Raw genomic sequence first — 17,443 nt, 5'->3', positions numbered from 1 at the left:
AAAGCATGGCAACCGAACCAAATGAGCTCAAGAGGTAAACCGTTGAATCCACACAATAATGCTTTGAACATAAAATTGAAAACATCAGTCTAGCATTAAACAATACAATCAAGCAGAAATATAATATGAATTCAATCAGGTGTAAACACTAAACAATGCAGGAGAAGATTTAAGTGTTAATTAATTAAACCCAAGCGAGGAAAATAAACATGAAAATTGACTCAAAACCTCAGCGAAGGAGAACAAGTCGTGAACTGGACAGAAAGAAGGGATTGGATTGACCTTGAAGGCGACGTCACCGTCGTCGCCCTTGAACTCGCCCTTCTGCAGGTGGCAGCGCAGGTGTAACCAAACTTGTACTTGGCGGCGAAGTGCTTGGAGAAGCCGAAGCTCTTGTCCATTGTCCAGCGCCATGCCGGGCTCGCCGGACTCAGGGATGGACGCCTCGTTCGGCTACGGCCGCTTGAACCAGCCGCACGCAGGTGTCGACGCTGCCTTAGCTATGTGACATATCACAAAGGCACAGAACGATCACATGCTACAATGGATTATAATGAGGGGAAGTACAAACATAAGGCACCAGCTGATAAATATTACGCAGCCAGCGCGCACACTACATGCAATATCAGGTACAACTCTGATGGCATACTACAGACAAAGCGTACATAACAACATGAACGAGTTAACAGAGTTCGATACAACAAATTACACCCTAGGAGGATAAGCTCAGATCACAATCAGTTCATAGTCCCTGCCTAAAATACGCCTAGCAGTTAACTTCACAAATAGGTACCATTGGTACATGCTGTTGCTTCACAAAAGGGGGGGAATCACGGCGATCCTATGGTGCATCCACCTTGACCAGCGTGGTACTCGGCGCCTCCGGGGTAGCTGGTGAATACTGAAGCCAGTCTTTGGCGCAGAAGAGCGCCTCCACAATTTCTGGACGCAATGAGCTTCTGTAGTCATCAAGCATGCGAGTTCCTGTTCCAGCAGAGAAAATAGAGTTGCCGCTGCTCACCATCGACATCGGAATGGCCAAGATATCCCGGGCCATCTTTGAGAGAGTAGGGAACTTGAGAGTGTTGAGCTTCCACCAGTTCAGAATGTCGAATTCCTGGATGCGTGGAGTGAGGGACTCATCCAGGTACTGTTCCAGTTCAGATTTTGTTGGCTGGCTTGTAGCTATCTCAGAAAGGTACATATCAAAGTCCACAAGTCCATCGCCGGTCGAAGGAGCAGTTGTTTGAGTACTATTCTCGCTAGCAGGTGCATTATTACCTTCCCCTTGCTCAACATAGGCCGGCGTCAAGGGGAGGGGCTGTGCAACATACTCCTTGTAAAGCTCATGAACAGCGTCATCCACCACCTTAACATACTTCGCAGCTTCAACACCATAAATTTTCGAGTAGCTGAACTCAACAAGCTTCATCTTGAAGCGTGGATCCATCACAACAGCAATAGCTAACACAAGGTTGCAATCTTTCCAGTACTTGTCAAACCTCTCGTGCATATCCTTGGCAATGCTGCTGAAAACAGGGTCTTCATGCCCTGTAGCATTTGACAGCTCGAGCTGAAGTTTCCATGCCTCATGGAAAAAGAGATTTGAAGTTGGATTTGCTGCAGCCATGATGCTATGTGCTGAGTCATACAATAGCTTCAAGTAATTGCAGGCAGCCTCAACTTTTTTCCAGTCCTCAGCGGACGGTGCCTCGTTGTAGTTGTCATCACTTGTCTCTAGAGTAGAAAAGGCCTGCTTATAATCCAAGGCAGCCAGCAGCATGAGATAGGTAGTGTTCCACTGAGTCGTAACATCCAGACAAAGGGTCTTGGTACTTGGGATCTCTAGCTGCAGAGCAATCTCTGCAAACTTCTCCTCACGGGTAGGAGAAGCTTTTATGAACTTGATGCTTTCACGGATATTGTAGATGACACCATGGATTGAAGCAATGACATCCTGAGCAACTGCATTCAGGATATGGGCATAACACCTTACAACAAACAGTTGGCCCTTGAGCATGAGGTTGTTCTTGTTGGAGAGATAATCCCTCAGATTTGCACTGTATATATCATGTGATGAGCAATCATTGTCCAATGTGATGGTGAACAGTTTGTCCTTCATATTCCAGTCCGAAAGGCTTGCACTAATAGCTTCACTAAGTGCATTCTCTGAATGAGGAGAAGACACCATCATGAAGTTTAGCATTCTTCGATGTATCTTCCACTCAGAGTCAATAAACTGCCCAGCAAGTGAAACATAGCCAAGAGTTTGGCTAGTTGTCCACAATCCAATGGTGAGGCTGATCCTTCCAGGCATAGTGCTGAATGCTTGCGTGAGGTTTTCCTTTTCTTTCTGGTAAACAGCATACACCTCCCCCTCCATTGTCTCAACATCTACAACCCTGAAACGTGGCTGCAGACTGTCAATAAAGGTAGTGAACGCTGGCTGTTGAACAATGTGAAGTGGGTAGTCATGCAAAATTATCATCTTTGCCAGATATGAGCAACTGCGGTCTTGATCAAAAGCAGCATTTGCATAACCAGTATATCTGTAACGCCTCTTAGATGGGCGCTCCACAGTACCTTCACCATCATTGTCAGTCCCTCCAGCTGGAGTCAGTGCTAGCTTGTGCTCTTGGTTCTTAATTTTAGGGCATGAACCCAATGTAATGTGCCTCTTGAGATGGCTAGTACCCGCAATTTTTGAACCAGAGCTGTAAGCAAAAGTTTGCTTGCACAGTTTGCAGCACGCCCGTGTAGCCCCTCCAGAGACAGCTTCAATAGTGAAGTGCTCCCACACTAGAGACTTCTTCCTACGGCGCCTTAATGTTGGAGGGGTACTGATCTCAGCACTGACCAATTCATTTCCTTGGACCTCGTCACCTTGAGTTAAGTCCTCAGCAGGGACCAATTCATCACCCTGAACTTCCTCAGCTTGAGCTTCCTCATTGCTTGGGACAATCTCGTTACCTTGAACCACCTGGTTGTCGTTGCCAGTTTCCTCAGCCATGCTTCTTGGCTAGTAGCTAGAACTCACAAAGTCTGTCAAATAGTAACATGGTGACAGCAGAAGTCAGAATAACAATCATTTGGCCAAAAAAATAATCAAATTTGACTTATACACGGTTGTTTCAATAACAAACCAGTATCACTACAGTGGCCTATTTAACAAAACAGGAAGATAAAAGAAAGACAACACGATTTCTTGATAACAAATTAGCAAACCAGGTTATATATAGTAACTGGAGCACAGGTGAAACAACAAAATTATAGATGTCATCCAGGAATATATGGAAACTTAGAATGGGTAACCATCTCTTCTCACTCCTAAGTAAAAATGCTTAAAGTACACAATTTAAATTAAATTTTATTTGCCACCGAAAGTGCAAACTTCATTAGCAGAACCATGTGCTACGTTTGTTTCGCTGACAAATTTCAAGAAAAGAAGGGATCGCATGCAAAGCTAATTGGACCAGAATGACTCGTGCAAACTTAGTTGCTAACTTTACTCCCTATAACTAAGATCTTGCTTATTATCCTCATGCAATGCAAGTCAACCTAGGAGTGCATAATTCAGATCTTGCTAATTATTCTCATGCAATGCAAGTCAACTCATTCTTGTTCCTCGTGGGCACCAACTCAAAATAATCAAAATAATCGGTGAGAAGGGAGAAAACTATGTATTGCTTGAGTTGGCGGGACACTTATACAGGACTTGAAAATCAAGCTCACCTAGTTAGCTAAACAGCGGCAGGAACCTAACTTAAGATGCTAAGAAGCTAGTACAAAGTAGCAAGAACCTAGCTGAAGAGGCTAAGAAGGTAGCTAGTGGTACAGCTTTCTTTGGACAAAGAAAGATAAATTTCTCTGCACGACCACACAAGCACACATTCAGATTCAATTATCTAAGCGCAGCAAGTCTAACATCACATATCTCCTCCAAAACGAACGAATCAAGTCGCCCTCTCCGGATCTCCCAGCGGATCCAGCCCCACGGCGAAATTCATGCCAAACAACTCGAGATCTCAGCGAGCTCCAACGATTTCCAGGCAGGCCGCGCTTCCCCCCGAAAAGAATCCCTAACCCAACAACGTAGCCAGCACACCACCACCCACGGGGAAAGAGGGATTCTGAAATCGGTAACAAATTGGGCCTGGGTAATACTACCACACCACCCACGGGGGAAGAGAGAAAAATCTCCTCGAAAATTACGAAACAAATTTCGCACGGACCTTTTGGCCCAATCCAAACCCCGCGCAAACCCCCCCTTCCCTCCCAAATCCCGATTAAAAAAAACCGCACGAAAAGCCCGGAAATTCAAATCCGCCCGAACTGAACTCCAAGCACGCGCAGATCTGGAAACGAAATTCAAACCCCCGACACGGGACCTCGCGAGGCAGGAACAGAAGAGAGAGAGAGCAGGAGCAGGCTGGGAGGAGCTTACACGAGGAGGAGGAGGGGGAGAGATGGTGGTGGTGGTGGCAGATCCGGACTTGGTAGGGCTCGGCCCAAGAAGCTCCAAGGCCGGGAGAGCGGCGAAGCAGATCTGGTAGTATTCTGCGGGGAGGAGGAGGAGAGGGGAAAGAAAGGAAAGGAAATGAGATGGGGCCTGGCCGCCTGGGAGGGTGGGGGATTAGCCGCGCGAATGGAATGGCGGATTAGGAGTAGTAGGTAGGAAGGGAGACCCGTGACCCGTCTCGGTTTTTGCCGCTCTTGGGACTGGGTGCGGGGGTGCCGGGTGACGCGAGAGAGAGAATAAAGTTTATTGGGCTCACGGGTCGCGCGGCCCAGCCTCCAGTCATCGGCTAATTGACCTGTTGGGCTGATATTGGTTAGGGGTGGGCTCTACTACATGGGCTTCTCTCCTCAATGCACCACTATTTGGACTTTTCCGTTTATGTGGAGCGTAGTGCGCCAACCTCTTCAGACTTCAACCATCGTGCCTGTGGAATTATCCACGTGTATGTTTTGGATACACATTATTCACTGAATGAACCGGTTGGATGGCCGGCGTAATTACGCAGCTATCACTATACAAAATTATCTATTTTTAATATAATTTTACTTAAATTTATTAAATAGCTATCACGTTGTCTTGAAACTTTTAAAGACCAAACCTTATCATCACTATAATTCTTTTTTAATAATAGAATGTAACATTTCGGCCTTTACTCAAAGAGTTACAACCAATTATTACAGAACTCGCACAGAAGAAAACTCACACAAAAAGTTTACGATAGTAGAAACAAAGCTAAGCAAACACAAACTAATAGACACCAACAGAAGAAAAAGATCCCCTAACTACTGAATTCTATTAGAGAACCTCCACCCGAAGTTGGCAAATAGATACATAATTGTCGTCTCAAGTTTACAACATTCATCCCTGTGTTTCTGATTTTGTACTCTATCTATCCCATAATGTAAGAGATTTTAGGTGGATGAAGCTTGACAAACGTCTTTCCAAATTTACTGGGATGTGCCACATCCACCCAAAACCTCTTATATTATGGGACGGAGGGTCCATCACTACCCCTACTTCTTTGCCATCTCTTCTTTATTTGTTTACTTAATCTATCATTGTTTTTTATTCATTATCTTTGGACCTTTAAAAATTGGACCTTAAAGTTTTTAGAGTTTTATTATCTTGTTGGATTTTGTTTTTATAATTTTAGAAGTCTCGTCAAACGCGGCCACTAATTTCAGAATTTAATTATTTTTTTATTTTAACTTTTAATTAATCTTTGTATTGTGTTTTATATGGACTATTGTTTTAATATTCCTTTTTTATTTTCAATTTTAGTTGTTTCGAATTTGTATTCCTATTTGAGCTCTCCTTGTTAGAGGTGTTGAGCTAATAGTCCGTCAAAAAATTCAGTGCATTAGCTGAAAGAAAAAAGCCTGTGACAATCAACTTGCGAAGTAAGGTCAGTTTAGTTACCAACGTTTTCTTCAAACTTTCAACTTTTCTATCGCATTAAAACTTTCCTACACACACAAACTTTTAACTTTTCCGTCACATCGTTCCAATTTCAACCAAACTCCTAAATTTGACGTGAACTAAACACACCCTAAACTAAAAACAAGCACTAAATCTTTGAGCAGAATGAAAGGAGATTCTCTTTTTGCTTTATTCACTTTCAATCACATATATAATCGTCCAAATTAACTTATTAAGTAACACGAGAGATGACAGTCGAATCAAATGCTGAGGAATAAAGTGTTGTTTCAACAGGAATCCAACCCCTTATCCGTTTGTCCCATGTATGCGTCCCAATCCGGCTACAGCAAAATTAAAACATGTGGGAGTACCAATTAACAAGGGAGAAACTGTTAATGACTTGACACACGCACAATTCAAGGATCTCATGCAGATAGCGGATTTGGCATATATCGCCGGCCGGCCGGCCGGCCGTGCACTACCAAGCGCATATACTAAGAGCAAGTTTAATAGTATAACACACTACTAACTCTAATTTATTTATAGCCAATTTAATAGTCAATTTATATAATATGGGCTTGCTATACTATTAATATATGGTCCCACCTGTCATACACATATTGCATCTTGAAGTCTATGCTGAAACTAGTTATAGATCTGTAGCCCGCTGCTCTTCTCTCTAATCGTTTATCTCATTAAAATATGTTTATAGCTAACTAATAGTCTACTATTGTACCTACTCTAAGGGGGTGTTTAGATATAGGGGCGTAAAGTTTTGGCGTATCACATTGGATATTATATAGGGTGCCGTATTAAGTGTTCGGGCACTTTAAAAAAAAAACTAATTATAGAATCCATCAGTAAACCGCAAGATGAATTTATTAAGCCTAATTAATCCGTTATTACCAAATGTTTACTGTAGCACAAAATTATTATATTATGGAACAATTAGGCTTAAAAGATTTGTCTGGCAAATTAATCGTAATCTGTGCAATTAGTTATTATAGAACCATTTTCCTATATATATATATTTATATTTATTTAATATTTTATGTAGGTGTTTAAAAGTTTGATGTGGTATGGTGAAAAATTTTAGGATATGATTCAAACAGAACCTAAAACGTACTCTGCCCCTCTCCCCTCGCCACAAACGACGACGACGACGCTGGTGCGCACGCGCATCACGTACATCCATCTGTCCACCGCCAACGCACACAAAAATCCCCAAAATTCCCAGGCTAGCCAAGGAGAGGATACGATGCATCGGAACGCTGCATCTGCCTCGTTCCCGTTGCGATCGAACGTCCACTCGCCGCCGTCTCGCGCGGTCGCGGCGCCCAAAAGCGGCTGGGGGCGTTCACACCGCCACCGCGCGCGTGCGAAAATCCTAGGATCGATCCCATCATCCCACGGGCCCACACGCCGCCCGGCCACCGTGTGTCGCGGCACGTGTCGCTGATACCACCCGGACCCACCTACTAGAGTCGCCGACAGGTGGGCCCACGGGCGTAGCCTGCCGACAGGTGGGCCATCAGACGTCAGGCTAGCTAAAGACATTGACCTGTGGGCGCACGAGGTAGACTGTTGGCTGCGCGTGTAGTCGTGTAGATATTGCGGCCGGATTCCCATACCGATAGAGAAATCTACCCCAGAAAGGTTATGAGTGTGTATTGGAATGTTGGATGTACATGTACAAAGTGTACAATACTCCATAAAGGTTTGACCACCGCTGACGGTAGCTTGATGGATGTATCAACGGTGCCAACGACAACGAACAATGGATGGTATATGTTTGTGTTTCAAAAGAAAATAAATACCAGTGACCTGTTGTACGTTGTACCATGTCAAACTCATATAAGTATTAATATGCTACGATAATACTCCCTCCATCTATTTTTGATAGGCATATTTTTAAATCTGAAAAAAAATTATTTTTGATAGGTATATATCAACCCAACAATCTATTCTCTTAATGAACTTCTCGGATTTAATGCGTAATTCTTCATTCTTCCACACATGATTGGCTACATGGGCATCGAGAAATGTAAATATTGATGAATTGCTTGTTTACAAGGAATAATTGGTAGCATGTTTAAATAGATGATAAGTATATTTACTTATCCTTGGTTTGTATGCCAAAATGAAATATGACTATTAAATGGAGGGAGTAGTTAAGTATAAAATATTAGATCCGGTGGTTACGGATGTGGAGCATATATACATGGGCATGTTACGCACACTAAGATTGATGAGGGAATGGAAGAAGAACTACTCCATTTTTAAAATGTAGGGCCTTATTGGTTGACCACAACAAGCCGTAATAACTTATTAGCGATCAAAAATTAATGTGTATAAAACTTTTATACATATGTTCTTAGTGACTTAGACAACCAGTGTAAAAAGAAACTGCTTTGAAAAATATCTTAAAATCAATTTCAAAATTAGGTTTAAAATGTAAATTTTGGCATTGTTTATTCTTTTTATGGCAATTGATGGGACTCGTAGAGAGTATATGTCACTGTTACTTCATTTAGTTCTTCGTGTGCATGGTCAGTAATATCCCCATCATCCCAAAATATCAGGGATAATTTGGTCTCAAAATACATGAGCAAAATTCATATTTTTTAACAAGGGTAGTATTTTTCTACTAATACATACGTAACTTTTAGACATACGTTTGGCCATTCGTTTTATTCAAAATTTCTGTGCAAATACGTAAGATATAAATAATGATGTGCTTTTGGTGAAAAAATAACTCACAACAAAATAATGATAATTATTTTTTTAATAAGATGAATGGTTAAATATTTATCTAAAAGTTAACGGCATCACCTATTAAAAAACGAAGATAATATTGTGAAAGTGCTTACAAATGACAATAGTTTCTATGTTTTAAAAATAAATATTCTAAAGACTATTAAAAGTCGGACCAAATAAAGTCAATAGTGTCTTATTATATTTAAAATAAATTTTACTTTTGGTCACCTTAGTTAAACAAAGCTTCTTACTTCTTATTGGACTAGGACTAGGTCGGCCATCTTTCCACGTAAGAACAGCCCCCAATATAGAATCCTCTGTAATTTGGATCGGTGTTCATAACTTATTCCCTGATACTTCAATTGTCGAGTAGTGAATTCTGATCTTGCAATGATCCTATATAGCAATGAAATTATATTTAATTTATAGAAAATATGGAGAAAACATTTCATATTAATTTTTGTCAATAATGCGTGCATGGTTGAAAAAGAGATGGGACAATTTGCCTAACACCATTGAAAAATTCACGGAGCTGAAAAAACCATCGTACGTGTCATTGACATGTGGGTCCTGGTCTCATATGTCATTCCACATGAACGATGATATTTTACAACTCACGTGCACGTATCACATATTGCATACAATAGTATTTTGATTTTAGATTTTCCCAAAGGAATTAAGAAAGATACCACCTCCTCCGTCCCAAAATGTATGATACTGTTGATTTTTAGCATAATGTTTAACCATACATTTTATTAAAAATATATATAAATAATGCTTATTTTGTTGTGACTTGTTTTGTCGTCAAAGAAATTACAATCTTAGTTTATACTTTTACATATTTATACTATATTTTTGAATAAGACGAATTATCGAACATCGTGCTAAAAAAATCAATAGTGTTATATTTTATGATAGAGGAAGAACATAAATTTATTCAAGCTAGTAGCAAGCTTGCATACAACCGGGCATATGCTAGTAACGACAATATATACTACATGTCAATATTGTACGTACCTTTGACTCGTTGTGCTATGTACAGGCTCTTGACTACTCCCAACTGAGCTTAGCAGTGGTCAACATTAGGTTAACATTACATTTTTACAATTTGCACGTTGTCACTTGTCAGGTTGGTTCACATTATTTAATCATTGAAAGCTCAATCTGTTACATTTGCAGGTACACTTGATTAGTTGATTACCTGTCCTAATTCACAAAAGGACCGAGTTTGGCAGCAGACAAGAGATGTACCACCAGCTCAATCCACGACTCCACGTGTAACTGAACCTGGCCCGTTTAGTTCCCCAAAATTTTTTCTCAAAAACAACATATCGAATCTTTATACACATGCATAAAGCATTAAATATAGATAAAAAGAAAAACTAATTGTACAGTTATGGGGGAAATCGCGAGACGAATCTTTTAAGTCTAATTAGTCCGTGATTAGCCATAAGTGCTACAGTAACCCACATGTGCTAATGACGGCTTAATTAGTCTCAAAAGATTCGTCTCGCGGTTTCCACGCGAGTTCTAAAATTAGTTTTTTCATTCGTGTCCGAAAACCCCTCCCGACATCCGGTCAAACGTTCGATGTAACACTCTAAAATTTTCTTTTCCCCAACTAAACACACCTCTAGTGTACTAGTGTCCTGCCCAAAAGCATTAACATTTCACATGACAAAAATAACAAAAAGGCTATAAATAGAGCATAGCTGCAGACGTACGTGCGTGGTGCACAGGTATACACGTTAGCTAAGATAGTACTCCTTATGTTCCAGATTATAAAACGTTTTAACTTTGGTCAAAGACAAACTGCTTTATATTTAACTAAGTTTATAGAAAAAAATAGTAACATTTTCAACCAAAACAAATTTATTATGAAAATATATTCAATTATCGATTTGATGAAACTAATTTAGTATTATAAATATTACTATATTTATCTATAAACTTAGTCAAACTTAAAATAGTTTAACTTTGCCAAAAGTCAAAATGTTCATGTAACTTGAAACGGAGGGAGTACATATATAAAAAAAATAATGTGAAAATTTCTTGAGCAGCCTAGCTCTCCTGGAAAGAAAACAAAACAAAATCTTAAGCAAAAAATGATTAAATCGATCGATCAGGTTAATTAAGAAATAAGCACGGAATAAGACAAGCATATAAACATCAACTGTATAGTGGTGGCAGAAGTATTTTAACACACAACGCACGCGCACCAATCTCATTTCTAGTTTACTCCAAATTAAAGGCCAGTCAGAATTTTCGCCTTTGCAAAACTCCTCTCATTTCATTTCCTCCCAAGAGTCAAGCTAGCCCTTCTTGCTTGCTCCGTTCAACGCCTCTTCCCCAGCTTCACAGTACTCCATGTCTGGACCTGGAGGAGGAGGTCATGGCCTCTACGAGGATCATCCTGCCGCCGCCGGTTTCCTCCCCTTCGACCACGACGACGACGTGGTGGCCAGCTTCTTCTTTGGCAGATCGGCGGCGTCCGGAGGAGGAGCCGGCGCCGGCGCCGGCGCTGGAGACGATGATGGTGTTGGGCTCATCACGCCCTACTCCAGCATCACGGATTATCTGCAAGGCTTCCTGCAGGACCCCGTGTACGCGTCGTCCCCGTTGGGCGGCGATGCTGCCGTGAAGCACGAAACGGTGGTGGATCATCCCAGTCAGGCCGGCGGCGTGGCGGCGGCGCCGGCCACGCCGAACTCGTCGGTGCTGTCGTCGTCCAGCGAGGCGGCTGGAGGGGACGATCTGCGCCGGTGCAAGAAAGGTCGTCGGCCGGAGGACGACGAGGAGGAGGAGATTGACGATGAGGGATCGGCCGTTCAGAGTTGCAAGTAAGTTCAGTATTAATTTGATCTTGTTTTGTAGCTAGATCCATGCTGAATTTATGTCTGATCGATTTATCACACGTGCATGGCTAGATAGATCTTGGATGAATTAATTAATTTGGCTTCGGTGTGTACATGCATCTACCTACCTAGTTTTTAATTCATCGATCGGTACAAATTAATTAACTTTACGGGTCTGAATACGAAGATTCCGTGTGTGTATATACCGCGTGTGAAGTGTTAACGTCGGAATTTAGGGTTTGTTCCCTCCCTTCTTTTCACAATAATTTGTTGAAACCGATCTTTTCACAATAATTAACAATATATATATGAATTAATGATTAACTGACGAGACTAGCGATCGATGATTAACAAATGATTCACGAGACAGTAGCAATCATGCACCGGCTGATATATATGCGCAAGAGGCCAATATCTCAACTGAGACAGCATATGTCGATCTCGATCGATCGATCTGGTGCGTGCAGGACGAACAAAATGAAGAATAAAAAAGGGGCGAAGAAGGAGCGTGAGCCACGTGTGGCGTTCATGACCAAGAGCGAGGTCGACCACCTCGAGGACGGCTACCGGTGGCGCAAGTACGGCCAGAAAACCGTCAAGAACAGCTCCTACCCAAGGTCAGCTAGCCAAATTTTCACTTGCATATGCATTATTCTCCATCATAATTGGCATGCATATATTTGACAGAAGCAGCTACCACAGCATTAGCAACAAGCTAAGCACACATTGGCATTGGTCTGAGTTTTTTTTTCTCAGAATATCTCGATGGATCCATATGTTAGAAGTATATATCTATGATGGACAGTTCTCCACCTAATACCTGCATCTTCTTCTGTGTCGTCACTTGACTCTTCTCTGTTCCAACGAATGCAGGAGCTACTACCGGTGCACGGCGCCGCGGTGCGGGGTGAAGAAGCGGGTGGAGAGGTCGGAGCAGGACCCGTCCATGGTGATCACCACGTACGAAGGGCAGCACACGCACCCGAGCCCCGTGAGCTACCACATGCACAGGCAGCAGGGGCTCATGCATGTGAGCGCGCGCGGTGTCATGCCCGGCGCCGCCGGCGCCTACCAGTTCGGCGCGCCGCCGCCGCCGCTCCTTGGCTTCGACGAAGCCCTCGCCGCTCGGGTGCGAATGACGATGAACCAGCAGCAGCAGCAGCAATTAGGCTTCGTGCCGAGCATACACGCGGCCGCCGCCCGGCCGACGATGCCTCCTCTTCATCTCTACACCTCGCAGCAAGACCTTCTTCCTTCCGTGACAGGCAGTCACCACGGCTATGGATATTAGATCTTTCTTATTTACGGTTTACAGAATGCATGCTGCTCGAGATAAATTTGTGCGCGGCTATATATATATGGTTACGTTACTGATGACCAAGTGAAGTGTGGGATGCATGTTTTGTGTCCTCGTTTTTTTGGTTGGTCTACAAAACATGTTTGTTTGAGTTGCAGGGCTAAGTGCCTAGCTTGCTATATAAACACTGTCTTTAATTCCAAACTGAAGATCATGAGGAATTTGGGTCTTGTTATTGATTTGAATTCTGATGCTATTACCTTATTAATCTATTATCCAGTGGATCTATTACCTTATCTTTTTGGCTGTGTGTCCACGGACAAAGGCCGAAGATATAATTTATTTCCATTATCTTAAAAAAAAAATTGTCCAGTGGATGGGCCGGGCATTGGTCGATGGAGCTAAAAACGGGGAGAAAGACGAACAGGCGTTTTTGGCAACAGCTCCTCGATCCCCAACAGCCGGTGCAGTGAGACTAGTCGCGGGAGTACGTGCGCGGCCGTCTAAACACACGATCGAGACGTACGCGCATGCAGTACGTCGGCGCCTGGCTGCTCGGCTCGCTAATGTGTCTGCTGCGCCGGTGGGTCGGTGGGATCGACACAGTACGTCTCGATCAATCGTGCAACGCGCGTCCATGCTCCATATATCGGCACGAGGTGCCCGCGCGCGCGTAGACCACGACGTCCGATGCGAGAGCGCTGCAAGTGGCCGGCGAGCTCCTTCCTTGCCGATGGGCAGCCACAGCCCACACGGCGCGATCCGCGTGGAGGGAGGTCCCACTCAACCTCCCTCCTGCGTAGGGAATGAGATCCTCTGCAGTCACTGCACTCTACCTTTGTCACTGACATGTGGGCCCAGACTCACATGGGCCCACGTGCCAGTGATAAAAGGTAGAAAGCAGCCAATGCATGTCCATGATCTATACATTGGGCGATGAGAAAAGGCTGGAAGGCTGGCCTTGTTTGGATGTGCCTAATTCAGGCCTATCCACGTGTGGGACAGCACTAATTCTTCTCTTTACTTTTGCTTGCTATAAAATGAGGGGGAAATGAAAAATATGAGATTACCTGTACTGCAAAATATGGCGTTTCGGAGTCCGGAGCAGAGGTTCTCCAACATTCCCGAGCGAAAAAACGAGGTTCTTTGTTTTCGTGAAAATTGTTTGAAAATCATTGATTCCCGATAATATCCGATCAAATTTTATCAATTTTTTTTCCCTTAACTAGGACAGAAAACCAATCGGTTTGTGTTCTCGAGCAGACCGAACATCCGGTTTTCGAAAGAAAAGAATTTGGCTTTTTTTGGTTTTTGTAAACCCTGCTCCGGAGTACAGGAGAGCAAAATAGGCCTTTTTCTGATCGAAAATTCGAAATAAGGAGCTCCGTCTTTATAAGATTTGTCTTTTGCTTCTAAGTCCTTGTTATTGAATATACTGCATTGGTAGTTTGGTACAAAGTGATCCTTCGGTATTGCCCTCTGATCTTGGACTGAACAAAAAACAAACCTGAATAAGCTGCCTTCTAGAGGAGATAATCCCAATGAAATCAGGATAGTTTATCACGATGAATTCAACCACACCAGAAGAAAAAATTATAGACTCAAATGCTTGTATTCCTCGATGTACTCTGCTCGATTCTAAAATCAGATTAGAGTTTGACACCGCAAGAGATGAGGCCACAGGTTGGCCTCCGCCGGCGCCCGGAGTGCGGAGTCAGGCCGCGCGCTTCATCCCGCCGTGGCGTCCGAATAGCCCCGCCTGCAAAACCCAATCCTCGATCATCTCCTGCGCCGCGCGGCCGTTGTCCGCCGGCATGAGGTGCCCGGCGCCGTAGACGACGACGTGGGAGAGCGGGCCGGAGCGCTGCACGTACCCGGCGAGCTCCTCGCCGATGCGCCACACGGCGCGGTCGGCGTCGAGGAAGGCGGGCAGGCCGTCCCACTCCAGCTCCCGCATCCACGCCTCCGTCGACACCACGCCGTCCCTGAGGTCGCGGATGCCCTGGTACAGCAGCACGCGCGTTCCCCGCAGCAGCGCCTCCACCTCCGGCTTCACGCTCTTCATCACGTCCCCGTGCATCGCCGCGCCCACCGCGTCGCTGCACTCCTCCCACTCCACGTCGCCGCGCGCGCCCAGCGCCGCCTTCACCTCCGCCCGGTTCACGAACTTCCCCACGGGGCCCGTCTCGTAGGGGCGCTGCTTCGCCGCGTCGAACAGCGTCGCCAGGCCCGTCGCGTTCTCCAGCCACGACAGCACGAGCCCCCTCGCGTCGGCCGCCTCGCTCCACCTCGCCGCGTTCGTCAGCTCCACCGCCCTCGCCTGCAGCGCCTCCAGCTCCCGCTTCTGCTTGGCGTTGATCAGGCCCATGAAGTAGGCGGTGTCCGCGTGCGTCGCCACCTGCGCGACGGGGTGCGTCAGCCCGTTGCCGATGGCCACGCCGTGGAGGTTAACCCGCAGCCGCGTCGGCAGCGTGGGGTTCACGGCCAGGATGTACGACCCAGCCGCCGGGATATACTTGCCGGCGTAGCTCTCGCCGGTGAGGAAGAAGGGGCGGGAGCGGGAGCCCGGCTGGAGCGCGAAGAACGACTGCAGCGCGGCGAAGAGGTGCGCGGCGACGACGGACTGGTTGGTGGGGATGGCGGCGGGGGACGGCGCGGCGCTGAAGCCCGTGCCGAGCGGGTTGTCGATGAAGAGGAGACCAAACCGGCGATTCCACGAGAAGGGGTTGGGCGAGAGGGAGAGCGCGTCGCGGTTGACGAAGTAGGGGCCGAGCTCGAAGAAATTGCCGGCGAGGCCGGAGCAGCCGGGGCCGCCCTGGAGCCAGAGGAGGAGCGGCGTGGAGGCCGGCGGCGTGAGCGGGTGCGTGGCCTCGTAGTAGGCGAAGAAGAGCGAGGCGTTGGTTGTCGTGATGGGGAGGTAGCCGGAGTTGGTCGGCAGGGCTTCCTTCGGGAACACCGCCGCCGCTTCAGCTGAGGGTGTGATGGCTCTGGCGCTGACGAAGCCGACGAGCAGGAGCGAGACGAGGAGAAGCGGCGGAGCCATTGGTGAGTGACTGCAGTTGAGATGGGAACAGGATGAGCTTATCAGTCTGTGGTCCGTGGCGTTGAAATGGCAGTGAATGCACCGATCAATCAGCTCAGCTCATGCCGGTAATAATCAGATATTCCTCTCTGTCCTAGTAAAATATAAACACTTCTACGCTGTTTCTCAAATGCTATTTTGTTCGACAATATCTAGTTTTAAATAAAAAGAGTTACATATTAGTTTGTTTAATGATAAATCTAAATAACAATTTTATATGATTACTTCTTTTCAATTTTTTTTTATTAATAGTCAAAGTTATAAATATTTAATTTGGTACTATGGCCGAGTTTAGTTTCAAAATTTTTCTTCAAACTTTCAACTTTTCTACCACATCAAAACTTTTATATACACATAAATTTATAAATTTTTCGTAACATCGTTTCAATTTCAATCAAACGTTTAATTTTAGCGTGAGCTAAACATATCTTATATTAAAAATGTTTATATTTTGCGATGAGAAATAGAGATTGTACGACAAGATGTTTGTGTCTCACTGTGTTTTGTACTGTGCGGTGTGTCTGTGGCTCTGTGCCTGCCTGTTTGTCATTGACGAGAGATGACTTCGGAAAGTGACACGTCATGGCCGGGGTGTGGTTGTGGTGTAGGCGGTGATTACAACAAGAAAATGACATCTGAATTATGATCTGCTCGTCCGTCTCCGCGATAAACTGAAGCGGGGATGAGATATTCTTTGCCAACTGCTGCAATTTTTAGTTTTAAAAAGAACTGCTGCATTTTTTTGGTCGCTGGTTTGGTCCGTTCAAGGGCATAAATCAAACCAAATAAAGCCCCTCACCAACCCTCTGCCACTGGGCCTTGCGTCACTTGATGAATCCATCACTCGTTGCCATTGATTGCTCTCGTCAATTCTTTACCTTCCAAAGCTGCCGCCTGCCGGATTGCCGGATGTGCGCTGGCGTGCAGGATCAGTACCGCGCGACGTCGCCACGGGTGCCCAGCACGGCCGTCACCTCGTCGCCTCGTCGGTCCTCTGCTGAAGTGATCCATCGTCAGCGTACGGTCCCGTGGATTTTGGGCGGCAGCCGATGGTAACAACCCATTTCGGCCCATCAGATTTTGGATCGCTGCGAGATATCCGATGGTGCATTCTCACTCTCTCTACTGCTCACACTGAGGGCCCGAGAAGCCTTCGCGGCCGGAACGGAAGAGCGAGACCGACATTGAAACAGCGATACGCCGATACCTGACGAATAAAAATTGAAAATATCCCTTTTTTATTAATAATTTATATTTTATATACATACATGAGATGAATTTGCGAAAATATACCTAACCCGTGATGCCGGCATGCGGGAGCGACGGGCAAGCACAGGTTGGTCAGAGCGGGACGAAGGCCCGAGCGGTCACGCAGGGCAGGGCGGCGGCACCGGCTCGGTCCCGCAGGGCTGTTGCGCGGTACCGGCCCAATCCCGTGGAGCAGCGGTGCCGCATCTCCGCCGCGCGGGACCGCTGGCGACGCCGCATGGTCGAGGCGCGGGAACGGCTCGTCA

General features: G+C 45.3%; 3 protein-coding genes across 3 annotated transcripts; 1 reads left to right on the top strand and 2 right to left on the bottom strand.

Moving 5' to 3' along the window:
- Positions 1-517: 517 nt before the first annotated feature.
- On the bottom strand, positions 518-4,637 carry LOC127773663 (zinc finger BED domain-containing protein RICESLEEPER 2-like). The gene is made up of 2 exons (XM_052299802.1): positions 4,445-4,637; positions 518-3,042 (listed from the first exon to the last, which is right to left on the bottom strand). Exon 2 carries the CDS (start codon positions 3,008-3,010, stop codon positions 842-844), a length of 2,169 nt encoding a protein of 722 aa, XP_052155762.1. The 5' UTR covers positions 3,011-3,042; positions 4,445-4,637; the 3' UTR covers positions 518-841.
- A 6,425-nt stretch (positions 4,638-11,062) lies between these two features.
- LOC127774310 (WRKY transcription factor 23-like) lies at positions 11,063-13,092 on the top strand. The gene is made up of 3 exons (XM_052300536.1): positions 11,063-11,535; positions 12,018-12,167; positions 12,424-13,092. The coding sequence occupies exons 1-3, from the start codon at positions 11,063-11,065 to the stop codon at positions 12,839-12,841; spliced, it is 1,041 nt and encodes a 346-aa protein (XP_052156496.1). The 3' UTR covers positions 12,842-13,092.
- A 1,159-nt stretch (positions 13,093-14,251) lies between these two features.
- LOC127772506 (serine carboxypeptidase-like 50) lies at positions 14,252-16,237 on the bottom strand. The gene has a single exon (XM_052298433.1). The coding sequence runs from the start codon at positions 15,888-15,890 to the stop codon at positions 14,562-14,564; it is 1,329 nt and encodes a 442-aa protein (XP_052154393.1). The 5' UTR covers positions 15,891-16,237; the 3' UTR covers positions 14,252-14,561.
- Between the last annotated feature and the right edge of the window lie 1,206 nt (positions 16,238-17,443).

The sequence above is a fragment of the Oryza glaberrima genome, chromosome 5, assembly GCF_000147395.1.
Source record: "Oryza glaberrima chromosome 5, OglaRS2, whole genome shotgun sequence".
NCBI classification, from domain to species: domain Eukaryota; kingdom Viridiplantae; phylum Streptophyta; class Magnoliopsida; order Poales; family Poaceae; genus Oryza; species Oryza glaberrima.
Note: the sequence above shows the minus strand (reverse complement) of the source record. Positions and strands in the feature narration are given on the sequence as shown.